A 21448-nucleotide genomic window follows, 5' to 3' on the forward strand; every position below is an offset into this window, starting at 1 on the left:
GGGCCATATCTAAAATCTTCCCCTGCCCCTGTGAAAAATAATTTATTGATTAAAGTATATCAAATAGCCTTCTATGTCTTTCCAGTAACAGCTTATCTGACACAACTGGATTTTCTTTTTCTTTTTTTTTTTTTTTGAGACAGAATCTCACTGTGTTGCCCAGGCTAGAGTGCCGTGGCATCATCCTCGCTCACAGCAACCTCAAACTCCTGGGCTCAAGCGATCCTCCTGCCTCAGCCTCCCGAGTAGCTGGGACTACAGGCATGTGCCACCATGCCCGCTAATTTTTTCTATATATTTTTAGTTGTCTGATTAATTTCTTTCTATTTTTAGTAGAGACAGGGTCTCGCTCTTGCTCAGGCTGGTTTCGAACTCCTGAGCTCAAACAATCCGCCCGTCTCAGCTTCCCAGAGAGCTAGGATTACAGGCGTGAGCCACCGCGCCCGGCCTGGATTTTCTTTATAAATGTTGATTGAATCAGGGTGGTTTTTTCCATTTGGACTGCTAAAGTGAACTTAGCTTAACAGTCCAAATCACAAGCGGCATAAGAGATGAAGTCAAGATTTGAACTTTGACCTGATGACATCAAAGGTCATTCACTTCCCACTTTAGCCAGCTGTCTCTGGTTTTCCTTCCTTTACTCTGTCAGCCTTTTATTCGAGTCTGATAAGTGTCCGGATGTTTGTGTGGATCAGACAAGGACCTACATGTCTGCAGCAGGAACGCTGCTTAGCGGGAAAAGCATCACCAGCTATCAAGGTCTAATCCCAGCTCTGCCACTGGGTGGACATCAAGCTTTGAGCAAGTTACTCATCTCTGGCCTTCTATTTTCTCAATAGTAAAACATAATAATACCTACTCTGCCTTCCTATTTCATGAAAAATGTAAAGATAAAACGCCAAGATCAAATGGGATATTTCTGAGCATACTTTGAAAGCTGTGATTATACAAATGTTAATATCACTACATTGTTCAGTTCACTTGTATTTCCAATTCTGACATTGACTCTACACTCAAAAGAGGCAATGATTTTTCACGAACAATCAGATCACAACCTACAGAACTCAAGATGTGTTCTGTGAGTTGGCATTGGTTTAAGGGTAGACAGAATGATACTGTCCTGGCTCCAAATCTTTTTGGAGCCAAAAATATTTGGATTCAAATCCTGCTTGGGGGCCGGGGGTCACTTTTATTTCCCTCTGTTTTCCTACATATGTAAAAAGCCAGAAATGCTTATCTTCAAGGTTGTGAAAACTGAAGTAGCAGTCCACCAGCCTCACCTGCTCTTGGGTGCTTGCTAATATTAGTCAGCACCCTCTTGCCTAGAGATTCAGTGATGTAGTGGGCCCAAAGTGAGATATGTATATGTGTATTTCTCACATGGACCTTGTGTAATTCTTACAACTGGGTAAATCTGGAAAACGATCAGGACGAATGTAAAGTATATACACAGCATATAAAATAGAATAGGTACCCACTACACAGCAGCTATGTAATTATTAACATGCTGAGGTTAACCAGTAAATTCTGTAGTTTGTATTTTCCAATTTGAGTTTTTTCTTTATTCTCAACCAACACATGTTCTAGGACTCCAAAAGTTGCATGATGATTTCATACTAGATTAAATTTATAGCTCCTTACTGTATATTCTGATACCTGATCTGAGCTCTAGGCTCCAGCCATTAACTTTCATCAGTAAATTTAAATTATGATCTCTCCTAGGAATTAGAGTTGGCTTGTTTTCAGCAACTTATTCCAATACAAATGATAGATAAGAGCTTTGAGAGCTGTAATCCTCCCACAGGCATCCAAATCATACCAGACTGTTTATGCTGAGCCAAGTGAATAATAGTGCATGATCAAGAATAGGAACTTGGCCTTAATTTGAGTTCTAATCCCAGGTCTGTCAGTTCCTAGCTGTGTGACTTTGGGTAAATTGCTTAACTTCTCTGGGCCTCAGTTTTGTCATTTATAAAATGGAGATAAAATTAGTACCTACCTCATATGGTTGTCAGACTTATCACTTGAGATACTGTTCGGAAAGCACAGAGCACTCAGGAAATTATAACTATTGTCTTTTAGAGGAGATTGGCTCTGGGTTTGTTCACAGGAGCAGAGGGAAAGGTTTTTCTCCAGAGAGTTCTGACAAATGCTGTTTCTTGAATGAAGGGGAGGGTTTAAGGGCAGCAGTGATGTGTTTTGGCAGCTGCAGAAAATAGGGACTGGAGAACGCCAGACGGGTGGGCCTGCCTATCAAGGTTCAGGTCCCAGAGTACTAGCTTGTTTCCCAGAATGACTGAATTAAACAGTTTCCGACTGACCTTTTCATCAAATTTGCAGATGTCCATTCCCTTGAGTGAGCCCTCTTGTGCTATTTTGGGAAAATGCCAAACTTTTTTTTTTTTTTTTTTTTAAGCACGAAATGAGATTTATTGAGGAGAGAAAGAAAGGATTATAGAGCGAGAGCAAGCTCTAGGTTTACGGACTAAGAGCAAGATAACGTTCGCCACAGAACGGCGAACGGGCCTCCTGTCATAACAAAAAGGCCGAAGATGCCGAACTTCTAAACTTCAGATAACTGCTTCTGAACGTGTGCTTTCATACTGCACTCAGGCATGCGACATTCAGCCGCACAGCTTTCCATATGAGCTGGGTAGGCAAGTAACCGAATATTCCAGGAACCACACAGCACTCTACTAACCGAGGGTCCACCACCCTCTGCTGATGCCACAGACTTTAAGCAGGTCCTATCTGGTGTTGACTTGGGTCTTTGTTCTTTTAGTTTTTGTTTAAAGATAAGTAATACCTGTTAACATTAATCTATTGTACATTTCAAAATAGCTAAGAGAACAATTCAACTGTTCCTAGCAAAAAGAAAAGATAAATATATAAGCAATGTGGGGATTTGGAAAGAAATATTTCTACAAAGAAAATAAAGTAAAAAGATTAAATAAAAATTATAAAAGAAAAGATAAATATTTAAGGTGATAGATAGGCAAATTGCCCTGCTTGATTATATGAATGTATCAAATGATCACATTTACCTCAAAAATATGTACATCTATTATGTATCAAGAAAAAATAAATAAAAATACCAAAAAGATAAGTAATATTTATATACAGTTCAAAATAAAAAGGTAAAAGAAAGTAAACAGTAAAAAACAAGTTTCCTTGTCCCCTTGACCCTCAATCACTCAGTTCTCTCCAAGAGGTAGTCACTGTCACCAATTTCTTTTGTATCCTTCCAGAAATAGTCTATGCACATACAACTGGATATTTATTGAAAGTTCAATCCATGAAGAAGTCTTTGAGAGAAAAGCAGGTCGTCCAAATTTAAACGGCCATATAAGGTTAATTCATTGCCTGAACACCATAATTACAACATAAAGATGCACAGAGACTAGCCTTAAAAATAAAAAAAATGCACAGATATAAAATAAAATGTTCTTTGTCCATCAGAAAAAACTAAATCGACCACATCCCAGCCTAATCCTAGCATGAGGGCAGCTAGTTCTAGAACAGACTTTCAAAGGTCTCATGCAGTCAATATCTCTGTCTTGTAAAGTTGTGTGCAATTTCGTTTTTTCCTATGCTAACACATTACTTGAACTAGGGGAGACAGCATAGATTAGTCGGAAGAACAGGAGCTATGAAGAGCTGGGTTCGGATTAAAACAGCTATACTTTGGACAAGTTACAAATCCGAGCCTTTCTTTTTTCATATGTAAATTTAATAATATCCATATCAGGCATTGTGAGCATTAAAGGAGACCAGATAATTCAAAGCATCTAGTTCAACGTCTGGCACGTGGCAGTCACTCCAGCAGTGGTGGCTGCTGCGTCAGCGGTGGCCGTCCACAGTGCACTTTCCATGCACTTATACCGAGCAGATGACTAGTGAATCAGCTTCTCCAGTAACTTCCAAGCCCCCAGATTAGCTTGGAAAGGAGCTTTATTTTTCCTCCCTAGCTGGCTGAGGCTTTAATTTTGGAAAACCAATTTAATTGGGTTTTAGTTGAGGGCATGGCCAAGAGTGGTATCCCATGCACTACCCCCACCCCCACCAAGGGTATGCTGAGGGCTAGGACTGAGCCTCAGGCGAGTTTCCTGTTCCCTGCGCTCGCCTGCACAGCTGCCTCCCCCATGAGCTCTGGGGCAGCCACAGGAGGGGATAGGCTGGGAGGGGTTGCAGTGGCCCTTCACTTGGGCAGGACATCGGAGGTCTCAGACGCCAGCTTCCCATGGCAGGTGTGAATCTTCTTCACCACCATGGCTGGCTATGGAGCAGCTGGTGCGGCTGGAGGAGCTAGAGCCCCCACTAGAGCCAAAGCTGGGCTGGAGGGAGCTCAGGCCATAGTCGAGGCCAGAGCTTGTGAGGCCCATGCAGGCTAACCAAGCCCGGCCCACCTGAGTAGCCACTGGTGGTCTTCATGTGGATACTCATTTTCTGCATCCCAGACTCCAGCTGGCTCTCCTTGCCCTCCAGAAGGTTACAGTAGGTGGCAATCTTGATGTCCAGGGCCAGCTATATGTTGATCAGTTTCTGGTACTCGCAAAGCTGCTGCACCATGTCCTGCTTGGCTCCCTGCAGAGCGGCCTCCAGCTCCACCAGCTCAGCATTGGTGGCCTTAACAGCCAGCTCCCCAGGCAGCTTGGCATCCTCAATGGTGGCCTCCAGAGAAGCCCTCTGGCCTTTGAGGTCCTCAGCCTGCAGCCAGCTGACGTTCCAGTTCATGTTGGAGATCTCCATCTTCATGAGCCGCAGGTCTCCCTGTGCTTCCCAGCCAGTGTCTGCAGCTCCTCATACTTGATTGGGCACACGCTCTCAGCCTCAGCCGCCCTGGGGTTGGCGACCTCCTCCTTCTGGGCTTGAACCTTGGTGACGATGCTGTCCATGTCCAGGAAGCAGCTGTTGTCCATGGACAGGATCACAGATGTGTCCGAGATGTGGGACTGCAGCTTATGGATCACCTCTTCATACAGCTGCCTGGGGAAGTTGATCTCGTCAATCAGCCCCTCCAAGCAAGACTCTGGCTCTACCTTGTTCATGTAAGCTTTGTCCATATCCTTCTTGATAAGGGCAAATACATTCTCCATCTCTGTATGCTTGTTGAGCTCATCCTCATACTAATTCTTGAAGTCTTACACCAGCCCCTGCATGGTGCCAAACTCCGCCCCAGCTTCAGCTTCCCCAGGCCCAGTGTGTCCAGCCGCCACAGAAGGTCATTGATGTAACTCTCAAACATGTTGTTCATGTTGCTCCAAGCTGCCTTTTGCTGTTTCAGTAGGCTCCACTTGGTCGCTAGCGTCCTGTTTTACTGCTCCACGAACTGCACCGTGTCAATGAAGGAGACAAACTTGTCAAGGGTCTTGATCTGCTCCTTCTCCTGGGTGCACATGGCCTGGATGTTGGAATCTGCCTTCAGCTTAAGAGGGCTCAGCAGGCTCTGGTTCACCATGCTGGCTGTGATGCCCCTGGCCCTGGCATAGCCCCGACCCAGACACATGCCAGTGCCTAGGCCATCCCAGAAGCTGCTGCTGCTGCCCCCCCAGGAGAAGCTTGAGAGCCGATACAGGCACCGGGCCCATTTGTGTACAAGCAACTGCTGAAGGCCCAGGGGCCAGGGGTGGCCACTTGTAGGACTTTGGGGCCACCCTGACGGACATGGTGGAGACCGGAGTGGAGGCAGGTGAGCCAAACCAGACAGATATTCAAGAAGGAGCCGAGAAGCTGCTTCTAGTGACAAGGAGCTTTATGACTCCATAGCTTTGTGACTCTGCGTGCCTGTTCTTATTTAGGGGATGGGCTTAGGAAAGAGGAGTTCCTCAGCTGGTTTCACCATAGGACTTCAGTCAGCTGTTGTCCAGGGTTGCCTCTGAGGTTTTTCCTCTAGTAGTACTTCTCAAACTTTTTAATCTCAAGACCTGCTTACACTTTTAAAAATTATTGAGGACCCAAGGATCTTGTATTTATGTGGGTTATAGCTATTGATATTTGCCACATTAGAAATTAAAACAGGCTAGGTGTGGTGGTGTGTACACCCAGCTACTCAGGAGGCTGAGGCAGGAGGATCGCTTGAACTCAGGAGTTCCAGACCAGCAATGGGCAACACAGTGAGACCCCATCTCTAAAATATAAAATAAGACAAAAAGAAATTAAAACATAAAATTTTAACATATTTATTCTAAATTCATTTAAAAAGAGCAATAATAAACCCATAACATGTTAACATAAGTAACATTTTTATGGAAAATAACTAACTTTTCCAAAAGAAACAAAAAATGTAGTGAGAAGAGTGACATTGTGTTACATTTTGGCAAAATTCTTTAACGTCTGGCTTACTACAAGACAAATGAATTTTCATAATGCTTCTGCATTCAATCTGTTGTGATGCTGTTTTGGATGAAGTATAGAAAGAAAATTCAGCCTCACACTGATTCAGTTAGAAAAGACCTACTGGGAGAATCTTAGGGACTCCCCAGGGGTCCTTGGACCACACTGCTCAGAGTCTGATTTATTCCCTGAAGACTTTAAGCACCTTGAGGGCAGAGAATATTTCTTCTTTGGTGGGTCACTGAATCTGGACAGTTTTCATTTGGAACGTGGGATAAAATGTTTTTGACAGATTGACTGATAGAGGGTGCTATTGGCCAATAATAGCCCACGAATATGCTACTGAGATATTAACTTTTCTCATTTCACAGATGATGAAACTGACAGATTTAGACAGAATTGGTGCTGAAGAGTTACAGCCCTGCACTTCCCGACATTTCTTCTCAAAAGGGCTGCCTAGAAAGTGTCAAAGGTTGGATACTCTACTTAAAGGGATCAATTTAAGAGAAAATGTTTTCATTTATTTAAGAAATGGGAAAGAATTCACAATTGCTAAAAACTGGAAGCAACCCAAATGTCCAGGATGGATAAATGAATAAACAAAATGTGGTATATACGTGGAATACTATTCACCCTGAAAATGGAAGGAAATTGTGACACATGCACAACATGGATGAACCTTGAGGACATTATGTTAATTGAAATAAGCCAGTCATAAAAAGGACAAATGCTGTATGATTCTACTTACAGGAGTTACCAAGAGTAGTGAAACTCATAAAAGACAGAAGGTAGAATGGTAGTTTCCAGGGGATGGAGGAGGGAAAGTGGGAGGTGGTTGGTTAATGGGTATGAAAAAGTTCTGGAGATTGGTTGTACAACAATGTGAATACACTTAACTGTACAGTTAAAAGTGGTTAAGATGGTAAATTTTATGTCACATGTATTTTACCACTATTAAAAAGAAAGAGAGAGAGAAAGAAATAGGAAAGTAGGAGTGAACTTCTTTCTAATTTTATTCTGGTTAATCTCACCCTTTCTTAACTATGCAATTCGGTTGTACCATTATTTATTGAACACATTCTATGCATAAACTATACTGCTCCAGAAACAAAGATCAGTTAAATGGTGCCTGTTCTCAAGGAGTTTGCCTTTTGGAATAGGATTGGTCAAGATACACACATAGTTACAAGGCCAAAGAGATGTGCTAACAGGATGAAATGGGTCTTGGAGAAGGCAGTGCTTGGACTGCAACTTAAGGACAATAGGATTTCCGCTGGGGCTAAGTTTTGGGAGAGCAGTGTAAGAACAAAGGAGACCAACTAGTTTCTTACATCGCTGGCCAGGTAAAGGTTCAGAGTCATGTTTGAAGAGTTGGCGCAGATGTTGAAGATTACTGGTCCGACTTCTCATTTAATTCAGGAGTCCATTCTACTTAACGAAGAAAGAAATCAGGAGGTCATGAAATGTGGCTACTGTAAGGAAACCATGATCCACAATAAAGCACATTGGATTTAGCTTATAGATTTGCTTTCTAGCTTGCTTTTGCCTGTAAGCTTTATCAAGCTCCTTAACTTCTCTGAGAACTGGCTTCCTCCTCTGTTCCAAGGCTGCCTCATACTATAATAAACATGTGTGAAAATTCTCAGCAAGCATTAGAAACTACGTTTATCTTCTCCTTACTATTCTAATTCCCACTCTTCCAGGCTCAGCTGAGGACTAGCGGGCACGGAAAGTCACATGCGATCATCTTGTCTTACCTTCACACTGCATTGAGTGGCCTGTTTGCAAGGCCATGTGCTCCCCAGAATGTGAACTCCCTGAGGGTTGCCTGATTGACTTTTGTAACCTCAAAACCTGGCACAGTGCACAAGATATACACTAGTGCAGTAGTTAAGAGCACTAGCCTTGAAGATAAGATCATTAGATGTCGAATCCTGGCCCTGCCATTTACTGTGGGCAAGATCCTTAATCTCCTCCCTGGGCCTCAGTTTCTTCAACTGCAAAGTGGGGATAATAATTATAAGCACTTCATCGGCTGTAGGGAGAAGTTCAACGGGAGCACACGCTTTTGCAGTTCATGGCGCAGTGCCTGACATACAGGAAGTCAGAATAGTAAATTACTGAGTTCTCTACATATGTCTGTCGCATAAAAAGTAGCTAAGGCTGTAAATAGCTACACTCCTTGCCTAGAAAACCTTGCTGAGTCCCCGGTGCCTGGACCTTCAGCTATGGAGCTAGCACGCCCACTCCCAGCCACTCTAGCCTCGAGACAAGCCAGGTGAGGGCGGGGCTCCGTCTCTAGGCCCCCCCCGGGGGGGCGGAGCTCCGCACGCCGGTCACGTGGGGCGTGGGAGGCGGGGCTCTGCGCGCGCTGGTCACGCGGCCCGGTGTTGACACTTCCGGGTGGGACCAAAGTGAGGCGGCGGGGCAAAGGCTGGCAGCTCCGGCGCAACCATGGCGTATCACGGCCTCACGGTGCCTCTCATTGTGATGAGCGTGTTCTGGGGCTTCGTCGGCTTCTTTGTGCCTTGGTTCATCCCTAAAGGTCCTAACCGGGGGTAAGTGCGCGAGGCCCGCTTGTGAGTGACGCGCGGGGAGGACGGGCAGGCCTGGGCGGGGAAGGAGGCGACCCCAGCCTCGGTCAGAGAACCTTGCACTGGTGCACCTGCACCCCGCACTCCAGGGTTGGGCCCCTGGCCCGGGAAGCTCCCCGGCTTCCTTATCGCAGCAGCTTCAGTGTTCCCGGCCCGAGCGTGAGGAGGGTGACCTTTGGCGGACCCTTTTTGAAAGTGAGTTTTAGGGAATTTTTTCTCATCGTAGTCCTGGGTAGGGAGGGTACAGTTAGAAGTCAAGGGAAATTGGGGTTCGTCCCTAATCGACTTTCGCCCTTTTACCCCTACCTTCCACCTACACGAGGCCACGTTTGCCTGAACTTTAAAGAAAAGGATCTAATAAATAAAACAGAAATTGCCCTCTCTGCTTCCTATGCTGTCGCAGTCGAGAACACAATAAGCTTGTTCAACAACGTTGAGCCCAGGCCTTGCATCTAGTGGGCGCCAAGAGGTAGTTGGGGCCTGATCTAAAGCGAGATTAATTGCCAAAGAGCAGGAGGTATTGTTTAGAAACCCCTGCGTCATACCTTTTGGAGGGCGCTCCCGTTCTTCTGGGAGTGTAACAAGTGCTTAGAATGATTGGCTAAAAAGATTTCTTTTTTCAGACTTCTTGATTGAATAGAGCTTTGTCTGTTTTGGAAGTAAACGTTAATTGTAGTATCAAATAGAGCCTTATCTTCAAGGGAGCCTTGGAACACCTTTCTGTTTCCCCTTTTGCTTTTTAGTCACTTTTTCCTTCAGCTCTAGATCATGTCGGGTGAAACACACGGAAATTTGTCAGAAACACCATCTCTTACTTTATTCCTTGAAACTAATTTGTGGCTTCCTGGTGCCTGGTTTCACAGTACCTTGTATGCACAGTAGGAGCTCAATAAATATCTGTCGAGTGGATAGTTGTATTGCCTTTATTAAAGGAAAGTAAATTTTATTACTTCCTTAATATTTTGTGACCTGAACCCCTTTTGCTCCCTGGAATAGACTTGTTTTATGCTTGTTACTTCTGTTAGCCTAAAAATAAATCATAAATTTTTTAAGAAGGAAAAATGGTAGGCGAATTTCTATCATTTGTAAGCATCGGGTCCCACCTCCCTTATAACACCAGTTATATTAGGTCCTCTCTCCAGGCTATAGTAATTGATGTATAGTGTCAGAATTCTAGAATTATTAAAGCAATTTGTATTAACCAAGTTTAATTAGACTTGTTTTTCCTACTGGAGTTACAGAACTACAAAGTGCTTCTTTGTTGTGTTTATATCTTCAATTGTTTCATTACCCTACTTACTGTCTGTCTTTCTGGCCTTCATACTCAAAAAGCATTCAATAATGTGCTAGTAACACTGACCATTCCTTTCCTAAAGACAGGCCTCCCCCATCTGATGCCATTGCTGTTTCCAGGGTAATGAAACCCCTTGTGTTTCTACTCAGTTTCTAGCCCCAGTGTCATGATTCAGGTATTTAACCTGCTGATGATGTACAGTCATGTGTTGCTTAAGGAAAGGGATCCATTTTGAGAAATGCATCGTTAGGGTCTTTGTGTGACTGTCGTAGAGTGCACTTACACAAACCTGGATGGCATAGCCTACTACACACCTAAGCTATATGATACAGCCTATTACTTCTACGCTACAAACGTGTACGTCATGTTCCTGTCTTAAATACTGTAGGCAATTTTAACACAACGGTAAATATGTGTGTATCTAAACATATCGAAACAGAAAAGGTACAGTAAAAATACAGTATATAAGATAAAAAGTGGTACAGCTGTATAGGACACTTACCATGAATGGAGATTGCAGGACTGGAAGTTGCTCTGGGTGAGTCAGTGAGTGAATGTCAAGGCCTAGGACGGGACTGCTATAGACTTTATAAACACCGCACACTTAGGCCACCCTAAATTTATTTAAAAATTTTTTCATTCTTTAGTAATAAATTAACCTTAGCTTACTATAACTTTTTTACTTATAAACTTTAAATTTTTTAAAACTTTTTGACTCTTTTGTAATAACACTTGGCTTAAAACACAAACATTGTGCAGCTACACGAAAGTATTTTCTCTATATTTTTATTCTATGAGCTTTTTCCTATTAAAAAATTTTTTTTTAACTTTTTTTTTTTGAGACAGAGTCTTGTTCTGTTGTCTGACTAGAGTGCAGTGGCATCGTCATAGCTCACTGCAACCTTGAACTCCTGGGCTCAAACTATCTCCTGAATAGCTGGGATTACAGGTGGGTGCCACCACACCTGGCTAATTTTTCTCTTTTTTGTAGAGATGGCATCTCGCTCTTGCTCAGGCTGCTCTTGAACTTCTAGCCTCTAGTGTTTCTCCTGCCTCAGGCTCCTCACTCCTCCCCCCCTTTTTTTTTTTTAACTTTTTAAACTTTTTTGTTAAAAACTAAGACATAGGCCGGGTGTGGTGGCTCACACTTATAATCTTAACACTGTCTCCAAAAAACCCCCAAAAAAACAAAAAACAAAACTGGGACACAAACAGGTACATTAGCCTAGGCCTACTCAGGGTCAGGATCATCAAGACATCAGTAGGTGATCGGAATTTTTCAGCTCCATTATAATCTTATGGGACCACCTATCATATATGCAGTCGGTTGTTGACTGAAAGGTCACTGTGTGGCACATGACTGTATTATCTGGTTCCAGTTCTCAGCCTTCACTGCAGTCCTGTATTTCCTGCTCTTGGCAGGATTGAGCAGGTTCTGAAATGCAGTGTCTCCGAGGAGTTACTGAATTATGCCTTGAGAAACACTGCTAGGTGGATGATGATCCCTGTGACCTTGAATAACATAGTTAACTTTTCCGTGTTCCTGTTTTCTCCTTTTAAAATGGAAATATTAGTACTGAGTTAGTCGTAGTTCCCCTTTACCTCCTGAAAACACTGCAGATCAAATATTTCAGAATAGATGAAGGAGCTCAACTGTTCAAAGCCGTGGTTCCCAATCCCTGGGCCTCTGACCAGTCCTGCTCCGTGGCCTGTTAGGATATGGGCTGCACAGCAGGAGGTGAGCGGCTGATGGGAAGCGTCATCTGTGTTTACAGCTGCTCCTGGTTGCTTGCATCACCGCCTGAGCTCCATGCTGCCCAACGCCACCCCCAGCCTGTGGAAAACCTGTGTTCCATGAAACTGGGCCCTGGTGCCAAGAGGTTGGGGACCACTGGCTTAAAGGACTGTGGTGAATTTTTAATACAAGAAATCGTTTCTGATTTGAGGGATTAAAAACATCTTCATTAGGGAGATAAAGGAAAGGAACTATGTGAGAAGGGAAGAAGGGAGAAAAACAAAAAAGACTTTGATGTAAAATTCTCTTCCTGCACACCAGATGCTGAGAATTGGGTGGTTAGGAGGCTGTAGAACCTGGTGAGGCAGGGAGAAGAAAGGGCAGAAGGAAGAACTCTCCCAAATCCAGGGATAAGCTAAAGCAAGCCCCTTGCTCTTTCATTCTTTTTTGCAACTGAAAAAGGGCTGGATAAAATCAGGCCTGTGCCTGGAATCAGCTTTCCTGACTATTCTTGTTTTTCATGATTTCCTTCTGTTCTCTGTAGGAATCCACAGATTCTCTAAAAGCTTCCAGTGTTTTCAAGGTGGCTCCCTCCCCAGTAGATGTGGGGAGGGGGAGGGGGAGGGGATAGAGCACAGAGATGAGTGTGCCAGGAAAAGCAGAGAAACCAGGTGGGGGAATTTCAGCAGGCACAGGGATGAGTGTGCCAGCTCTGCTTTATTCTTGAACATTGTCAGGCATGCGGAAAAGTAGAAAGTAGTGCAACGAGTGCCTATTTACTACCACCTGGGTTCAGTAATTGTTAATGTATTCTCATGTTTGCTTTATCTATGACTGTGTGTGTGTAATTTTGCTGAGCCATTTGATAGCAAATGCAGTCATTGTGGCATTTCACCCTTCAGCATGCAGCTCCTAAGGAGAAGCACATTAGGAGCTGACATTTTAATGAGGGAGCTTTTATATGAAACTATTAATACAATATTAAGCGGGTAATACAAAGGAGCCTCAGCTGTTCCAGCTCTCTGAGATGGTCTTTGGGAGAAGAGAGAAGACGGGAGAGGTTCCAGCTTAGGGTGCAGAATGGGGGAAGATGAGCAAAGCTTGGATTGAGAATCATAATGTGTGTGTTGGGGGGACAGTGTGGGCACCTGCCTTCAGGAATGAGGGATTATGTTTGCAAGTAGGGGGAGGTGAGGAGGAGGAGTGGAGGGAATGGATACAAGTGAGGAGCTGGACTTGATTCTGTAGGTCTTCAAACATTTTTATTGTGCAACTATTATAATTTTTTTAAGCACAAAGCCCCATATATATTTATGTATTATAACTAATGTATAATCATATATTTTGAAGATTCTGACAATTCTTCCTACCTGAATTGCTGCCAACCTTACCCAGTCTGATTATTGTAATTCTCCCAGCTAGTTTTTCTGCTTTTCCTTTTGCCCTCCTTCCAGTCTGTTTCATCCCAGAGAGCCTATTAGAATTTGGATCAGATTTTGTCAGTCCTGTCCTCACATCCCTCCAAATAAGTTCCCTTTTCACTCAGAGTAAAAGCTTTTCAGCGTAAAAGTTGTTTCAGAGGCTCCCTGGTACCTCTGTGACCTCACGTCCCACCAGGCTCCCTGTGCTCTGCTTTGGCCACACAGGCCTCCTTCCACTTTGAACACCAGGCATCCTCGCAGCTCATACCTTCGTGTTTGCTGTTCCCTTGCCTGGAACACTGCCTTGCCTCCTGTAGGTCTGCACTCACGTGCCGCCTCCTGAGCACGGCCTTTCCTGATTAGCCTCTGTAAAATTGCACTGCACCCTCCAACTCTCTGTGTACTCTGTCCTCCTTTCTTGCTTTATTTTCCTCCATCAGCACTGACTGCCCATCTGGCATGCTAACGATAGATAGGTAGATAATCTCTGTTTATTGTTCATCTCGTTGTTTGTGTCTCCCCAAACTTCACAAGGCAGGGGTTTTTTTTTTTTGAGACAGAGTCTCATTCTTTTTGCCCAGGCTAGAGTGAGTGCCGTGGCGTCAGCCTAGCTCACAGCAACTTCAAACTCCTGGGCTCAGGCAATCCTTCTGCCTCAGCCTCCCAAGTAGGCTGGGACTACAGGCATGCACCACCATGCCCGGCTAATTTTTTTTTTATATATATATTTTTAGTTGTCCAATTAATTTCTTTCTATTTTTAGTAGAGACGGGGTCTCGCTCTTGCTCAGGCTGGTCTCGAACTCTTGAGCTCAAACAATCCTCCCGCCTCGGCCTCCCAGAGTGCTAGGATTACAGGCGTGAGCCACCGCGCCCAGCCAAGGCAGGGGTTTTTATCTGCTCTTTCCCCAGGGCCTGGTGCTTACTGGACACTTAGTGAAAATCTGTTGAGTGAATGAATGTGCCAATATATTAACCACAGAAAGCACACACACACACACTTCTAAAGGATGAGTTAAAAATAAATATAAATAAAAACACAAGTTCTGATATTTGCTTCCCAGGTTCTAGGAGATAGTTTTGCTCTCTCCCGGGGGTGTGGACACCTCTCTTTGGAAACCAGATGATTGGGTTCCATTGAAAGGTCTTAAGCTGGAGAGAGATGTAATGAAAGGAATATTTTGGAGAGATTAATCCTAGTGATTGCGATGAAATGAAAGGGAAGGAAGAAAGTTTTGAATTTGCCAGGCAAACCTGGTGAATGTTGTTGCTAACAGTGGGAATGGGAAGGAGGATGTCTACATGGGGGGAGATGCTTCAAAGGACGAATCCGTTGTACTTGGTGACTGAGGGTGCAGAGGAGGCGTGAGCAAAAGATGATCGATTGGAGGCTGGAGGGATGGGTGCAAATGGCAGAGCTGCTTCTGGGAAGTAGGAGATTTTGGAAAGAGAAGTGGGAAGAGAATATCATGAACTCAGTTTTAGAAATGTTGAAATTCTATTATGAAAGATCCAAGTTTAGCTTTCAGGCATGAATACAGATGGGGAGAGGTCAACTCTAGAGTCATATTTTTAGAAGGGCAGTGTTATTTCATTGCCGAGGATACTACCAAATATGGTAGTTACTTAGGTGTCGAAACTAATTGTCGCTGTAGCCTTTTCTGTTCAGTGTCAGATGAATTTGGATTGGACATTTATGCTGTGGCATCAATACACGTCCCTTTAAATACAAATGTTTAATTATGTACTTAAGCTTCTACCGCGCGAAGCCTGGGGCACACTGCAGTCTACTGATTGTGTTGTTTGAACAGATTCAGATCCATTTTCTTGGTGCAGTGTATGTGCCAGTTTGGTAATTGGGAAGGGAATTTAAACCATTCTGCAGTGTCTTCGTAGTTTGCTAGTTATCTAATGTTATTTGCATTTTTTTTTTTTAGAGTTATCATCACCATGTTGGTGACCTGTTCAGTTTGCTGCTATCTCTTGTAAGTATTGTCTGTTATAAGTAGTTTTTTCCTAAAACAATCAATTTTTCTTAGTAATTGTAATGTGTGCAACTTACTCATTTGTTTAATTGGAGCTTGTACCTCATGTAATATCTAGAAATAATGTCTTAAAATAGAAAATATTGCACTTTTCCTGTGCTCAGCATATTTACATAGAGCTGCACAGATGCTCTTTCCTTTTGGGAATACAAGTGTAATTTAATTGCCATGAATTTAAAGCTTATAATTAGCTGGAAATTATAACTGTAGTGCTTTATATTTTATTGTGAAGTATTTAGGTCTACTCGTTTCACTTCAATATTTCACTATGAAGCTAATAAAGGCATTCTTTATTATGACTTTCGTTTATCTGAGTAGAAGTTGAGCTACAATTATAATCAAGTAGAGTAAGGATAATTTTTTTCAATAATTCATTGTAAATTATATCCAAGTATAATAATTAGCATCTGTTTGAATAGATTAGATAGTTTATATAAGCTATTGAATGAAAACTATTTTGGGATATGTAAGATAATGTATTTCCTCAACATATATTTTTTGAATATGGTTCTTTATCCTCATCAATACCAGAAATGGCAGAACTGCAGTTGAACTACAGTCATGTGTTGTTTAACGACAGATAAACATTCTGAGAAATGCACCGTTAGGCAATTTCATCACTGTGCAAACGTCATAGATGGTACAACCTATTGTACACATCTAGGTTATATGGTGTAGCCTGTTGCTTCTAGGCCACAAACCTATACAGCATCCTACTGTCCTGAATACTGTAGGCAATTGTAATACAATAGTAAATATTTGTATATCTAAACAAAAAGATCCAATAAAAGTATGGTGTTACAATCTTATGGGACCACCATATCATATGATGGTCATATATATGATCATATACGCCATCTACTGTTGACCAAAACATTGTTATGTGGCACGTGACTACATTCGAAAGATGTTTTCAACTCTTGTCTACATTCTCCTCTTCCCTGAAGAATATGGAATGAGTCAAGCCCCTAAAAAAAAAAAAAAAAAACCTGAGTATTAATCTGTGGAGAAGATAACCAGTTCAGAGTATTCAAAGGCCTTAAGATTTCTTTTTTTTTTTTTTTAAGTTGAGATATAGATCACATACCACTTCAGTAACCCTTTTAGGGATTCCTTTTTAGAGTTTAGAACCAGTCATTCTGTTTTCTTGAAGAAAGCTTGCTAGCTTCCTGAGACTTCAGTGACATGGGAAGTGTTGGTGTTGGCCCAAGTGTTAAGTGCCTGTGAGGTAGGAAGCAGCAGTTCCAGTACATCCTCTGGATGAAAGGCTGTGGCTCTCTGCCACTCCGAGTCTGTGGATGTCCAGCCTCCTGGGGCTTTTGCACTAACATTGTTCAAAGAAGTCTGTGGAGAAGAGCCCAATTCCAATTCTGGGCATAGATCAAAATCCGCCCCTGACAAGAGTTATTGCCATGAATTTTGGCTGACTGCCAATCATCTGGCTACTTTCTTTGGGGAGGGGGGCGTAATTTATATTTTGGTAGATTTAGGGGTACAAGTGGTTTTTCGTTACATGGATGAATTGTATAGTGGCGACGTGTGGGTTTTTAGTGTACCCATCACCCAAATAGTGTACATCGCACCCAATAAGTAGTTTTTCTTCCCTCATCCCCTTTCACCCTCCCTTCTTCTGAATCTCCAATGTCCATTCTACCACTCTATATGCCCCCGAGTACCCATAGCTTAGCTCCCACTTATAAGTGAGAACATGCAGCATTTGGTTTTCCATTCGTATGTTACTTGCGTTAGGATAATGGCCTCCAGTTCCATCCAAGTTTCTGTGAAAGACATTATTTCATCCTTTTTTATGGCTCAGTAGTATTCCATGGTGTATATTTACCACCTTTTCTTTATCCATTCCTTGGTTGATGGGCACTTAAGTTGGTTCCATGTCTTTGCAATTGTGAATTGTGCTGTGATAAGCAATCTGATTGCAGGTACTTTTTTGATATAATAATTTCCTTTGGGTAGATACCAGCTCACCTGTTAAATGCAACTTTAGGTATTTAAAGTTGAATTATGTATTATAAAAGTTGTGCTATATGATGATGTCTGACTGCTTCAGCACGAAGGCTCACATGATGGGACTTCCTAAAATTTGTGTTAGGGCTGGGCGTGGTGGCTCATGCCTGTAATCCTAGCACTCTGGGAGGCTGAGGCGGGAGGGTTGCTTGAGCTCAGGAGTTCGAGACCAGCCTGAGCAAGAGCGAGACCCTGTCTCTACTAAAAAAAATAGAAATTGGCTGGACAACTAAAAATATATAGAAAAAACTAGCCAGGCATGGTGGCACATTCCTGTAGTCCCAGCTACTCAGGAGGCTGAGGCAGAAGGATCGCTTGAGCCCACGAGTTTGAGGTTGCTGTGAACTAGGCTGATGCCACGGTGCTCTAGCCTGGGCGACAGATTGAGACTCTGTCTCAAAAAAAATAAAATAAAAAAATAAAATAAAATTTGTGTTAGTCTTTTTTTTTCTGGTTAGAGAGGTAAAGGAGGCTTTTCAGGTGATAACTTAGCTCCCAGAGTGGAAGTTCGACAGGTAGCGTGTGGAGGGAATTCTTATACGAGCTGTGTTCAGCTCTGAAAAGTAAATGAATGCAAATACATGTATCATCAAGAACCTGTAATTTTTTTTTTTTTGAGACAGAGTCTCACTCTGTCACCCGGCCTAGAGTGCCGTGGCATCCCCCCAGCTCACAGCAACCCCAAACTCTTGGGCTCAAGCCATCCTTCCTCCTGCCTCAGCCTCCCTGCCTCCTCAGGCAGGCGTGCACTGCCATGCCCGGCTAATTTTTTCTATTTTAAGTAGAGAACGGTCTCGTTCTTGCTCAGGCTGGTCTCAAACTCCTGACCTCAAGCGATCCTCCCACCTCAGCCTCTCATACTGGTAGGATTACAGGTGTGAGCCACTACACCCAATCAGGAACTTATAATTTTAGTACGGGTGATTGAACATCAGCTTATCCTACTTAATTGTCTATAGACATTGGAATAAGGGAGCTCTTTAGCAATGTCAGTGTAAGGATTAGTCTTGTGATTGAAAAGGCCTTTGCTTTTATGCTTTGAAGATCTCTACAATGTGAACAGTAAGGTTGTTGGTGGTATTTTTTGTTTTGTTTTGAGAGATAGGATTTTGCTCCATCTCCCTTCATAGAGTGCAGTGGCGTCATCATGGCTCACTGCAACCTCAAACTCCCTGAGCTCTGGCGATCCTCCAGCCTCAGCCTCCTGAGTAGCTAGGACCACAGGTGTGTGCCACCTCACCCAGCTAATTTTTCTGTTTTTTCTTGCTCAGACTGGGTCTCAAACTCCTGGCCTTAAGTTATCCTCCCGCTTTGGCCTCCTAAAGGGCTAGGATTACTGCCATGAGCCACTGCACCTGGCCTGGTGGTGGTATTTTTTGAAAGAGAAAATTATCGCACAGAGGAATGACTTACTTGAGATTAAACCAAAACAGGAAAAAAATATTTTGTGACTTCCTGGTTCTCCATAGTCTTTGAAATGTGGTTAGTTTTCATGATAGTCTCTTTAAAACAAACAAAAAACCTTTCCAATCAATCTCATGCCTCTTATTTTCATTTTCAAGTGTCAAATGAATAATTGCGCTCAGTTGGAAATTACTTCACTTTGAATCTTAGTGACTTAATTGTGAAGTATCCATGAGCTCTTGCCTTTTGCTGTCTAGAGTTTAGTCGGTTTGTTCCTTTGTTCCCAAGTGCTGGTGAATGCTCTGTCGATAGTGGATCAGTACTGTCAGTGTGCATTAATTAAGGTGGTACACGGTGTTCTAACGTTAGATGCTTCTTGAGGCCGTTTTATGGGGAAATGAGCTACGTACGTAGCATTGACTTTATGAAATCATTTTCTTTTTTCTTTCTTTGAAGCCTGATTATATATCTTATTTAGCAAGATATCTGCATGAAAAATATGGATGGAATTCAAACCCCAAATATTTTACATACCTTATTCCACAGAGGAATGAGATTCTATAACAAAAAAAAAAAATTAAAATTCAAAGGAAACTTCTGTTTGGCAGTAGTTATGTTTTCTTAAAAATAATCCTTTTGAAGTAAGGCACACCCAAAAAGACTTTGGCTTTCCTAAACAAAGTCATGTTTTGAAATACATTCATGGACTTTTAAATTGCCTTCTGTTTGTGGTAGTTTTTTTCTCTTGCCAGTTTGTTCCTGTTTAAGATTTGTTCCATGGGGCACAACTTGTTTGAGCTCTGTATAAATCAGTTTTCTTCCAGTGGAAGCCCGTTTCTATTAATAGTTTAGCAAAGGAAAATATGAATGTTATAACCAGATCCCTTTTGAGGCAGAAGATTACTTTTCTCTCTTAAGCATACAATCCTATTAAGTGACTATCCCATACTTTTTCCTGGTCTTAGGTTAATTTTTTTTTAATTTAATTTTTTTTTTTAATTTCAGCATATTATGGGGGTACAGATGTTTAGGTTACATATGTTGCCTCCCCCCCCCGCCCCCGTCTTAGGTTAATTTTTAATGTCCAATTGTGTTGTAACTTACCCAGAGTCGCAAAACTCACATCTTCAAAGGAAATTAGAAATTTAGTGTTGTATTGTAAAGATACAGTTGCTTCTTGGAAAACTTGCTGTCTTTAGCACTTGACTAATTGTAAATCTCACCAGCATACTGATACAGGAAAAGAAACACTGACTAAGAGTCAGGAGACCTCCGTTCTTTTAGGCTAAAGAGTACTTGGCCTGATTACACTGTAGGGTTTTAAATGAGATGCTGTGTGTGAAAACTTTTAACAGAGAACAATAAAAAAAGTAATACTACTAGTGATTTTTAAAAACAAATTATTTTAATTCAAAGAACTGTGTTATTTGTAAGTACAGGGCTGGTGTCTCAGTGGGCCTTACTACATTTCATTCACTCAACGTATATTTATTTAGAATCCACCAAGTATCAGGCACTGAATCTGGGCTCTGGATGTGGAGCAGTGAATGAACAAAGCAGATAACCTTCCTGGCCTCCTTAGTAGGGAGAAGCAGTGAACAAACAAAGAGCCAAAGAGGCCTAATCACTCCCCTCACAACCCCTTCATTCACTTCCCAGACAGGCTCCCCTCCACTTTCCACACGAGATTCCCCCTCACTCACCCTTCAGCCCCCGCCCCTGTGCTGCCCATCCACGCAAGGATTGCACAGCCCACGGGGGCTCTGCCTACAAGTCCAGGAATCGGCAGATCCACAGCTGAGCTCAGCCTCACTCACTGACCTTTCTGGGTCCTGACTCTAGAGCCAGTTTAGGCACAGGACATAATCACCCCCCAGGGGCCAGGGTGTTCCACTTTGGTTTCCAAACCAAAAAGCTGGTTGGTTTCAGGGCCACTTTTTACTATAGCATGTACTTCTTTCGTAAGTGTTTATCTCTTAGCTATTTATTTATTTATTTAAGAGACAAAGTCTTGCTCTGTCCCCCAGGCTGGAGTGTAGTGGCACAATTACAGCTCACTGTAATCTCGAACTCCTGGGCTCAGCAATCCTCTTGCCTCAGGCTCCTGAGTAGCTAGGACTACAGGCGTGCACCACCACGCCTGGCTAATATTTAAATTTTTTGTAGAGACAGAGTCTCACTATGTGGCTCAGGCTGGTCTTGTTCTCCTGGCCTCAAGTGATCCTCTCACTTCGGCCTCCCAAAGTGCTAAGATTTCAGGCTTGAGCCACCACGTCCAGTGTGTTTTTGAACTTTTAAAACCTATTGTAGTCTCTTTATGAAAGAATAGACACTAGGATGATGAACCTTCATTTGCCTATCACCCACCTTCAAAAATGATAAACTCGTGGCCAATCTTGTTTCATCCCCACACTTTCCCCTCCACCCCAGATTATTTAGAAGCAAATCCCAGACATATCAGGTAATCTGTAAATATTTCAATATGTGTCTCTAAAATACATTCACTTTTTTCATGTATAACCACAATACTGTTATGTCCAACAAAGTTAATTCCTTTATATCACCAAATATCCTATCATATTTAAATTTGCCTAATTATCC

At 42.6% G+C, this 21448-nt stretch overlaps 1 protein-coding gene and 1 pseudogene across 1 annotated transcript in view; one reads left to right on the plus strand and one right to left on the minus strand.

The window, feature by feature from the left end:
* Positions 1 to 4198: 4198 nt before the first annotated feature.
* LOC105814657 lies at positions 4199 to 5666 on the minus strand (annotated as a pseudogene).
* Positions 5667 to 8685: 3019 nt separating this feature from the next.
* ATP6V0E1 (ATPase, H+ transporting, lysosomal 9kDa, V0 subunit e1) overlaps positions 8686 to 21448 on the plus strand; it is a 36647-nt gene continuing 23884 nt past the window's right edge. Inside the window, exons 1-2 of the mRNA XM_012649722.1 lie at positions 8686 to 8891; positions 15314 to 15361. Coding sequence (XP_012505176.1) covers positions 8788 to 8891; positions 15314 to 15361 — 152 coding nt within the window. The 5' untranslated portion in view covers positions 8686 to 8787. The remainder of the gene's footprint in view (positions 8892 to 15313; positions 15362 to 21448) is intronic.

Source organism: Propithecus coquereli, unplaced genomic scaffold (assembly GCF_000956105.1).
Source record: "Propithecus coquereli isolate 6110/MARCELLA unplaced genomic scaffold, Pcoq_1.0 Scaffold301, whole genome shotgun sequence".
NCBI classification, from domain to species: Eukaryota; Metazoa; Chordata; class Mammalia; order Primates; family Indriidae; genus Propithecus; species Propithecus coquereli.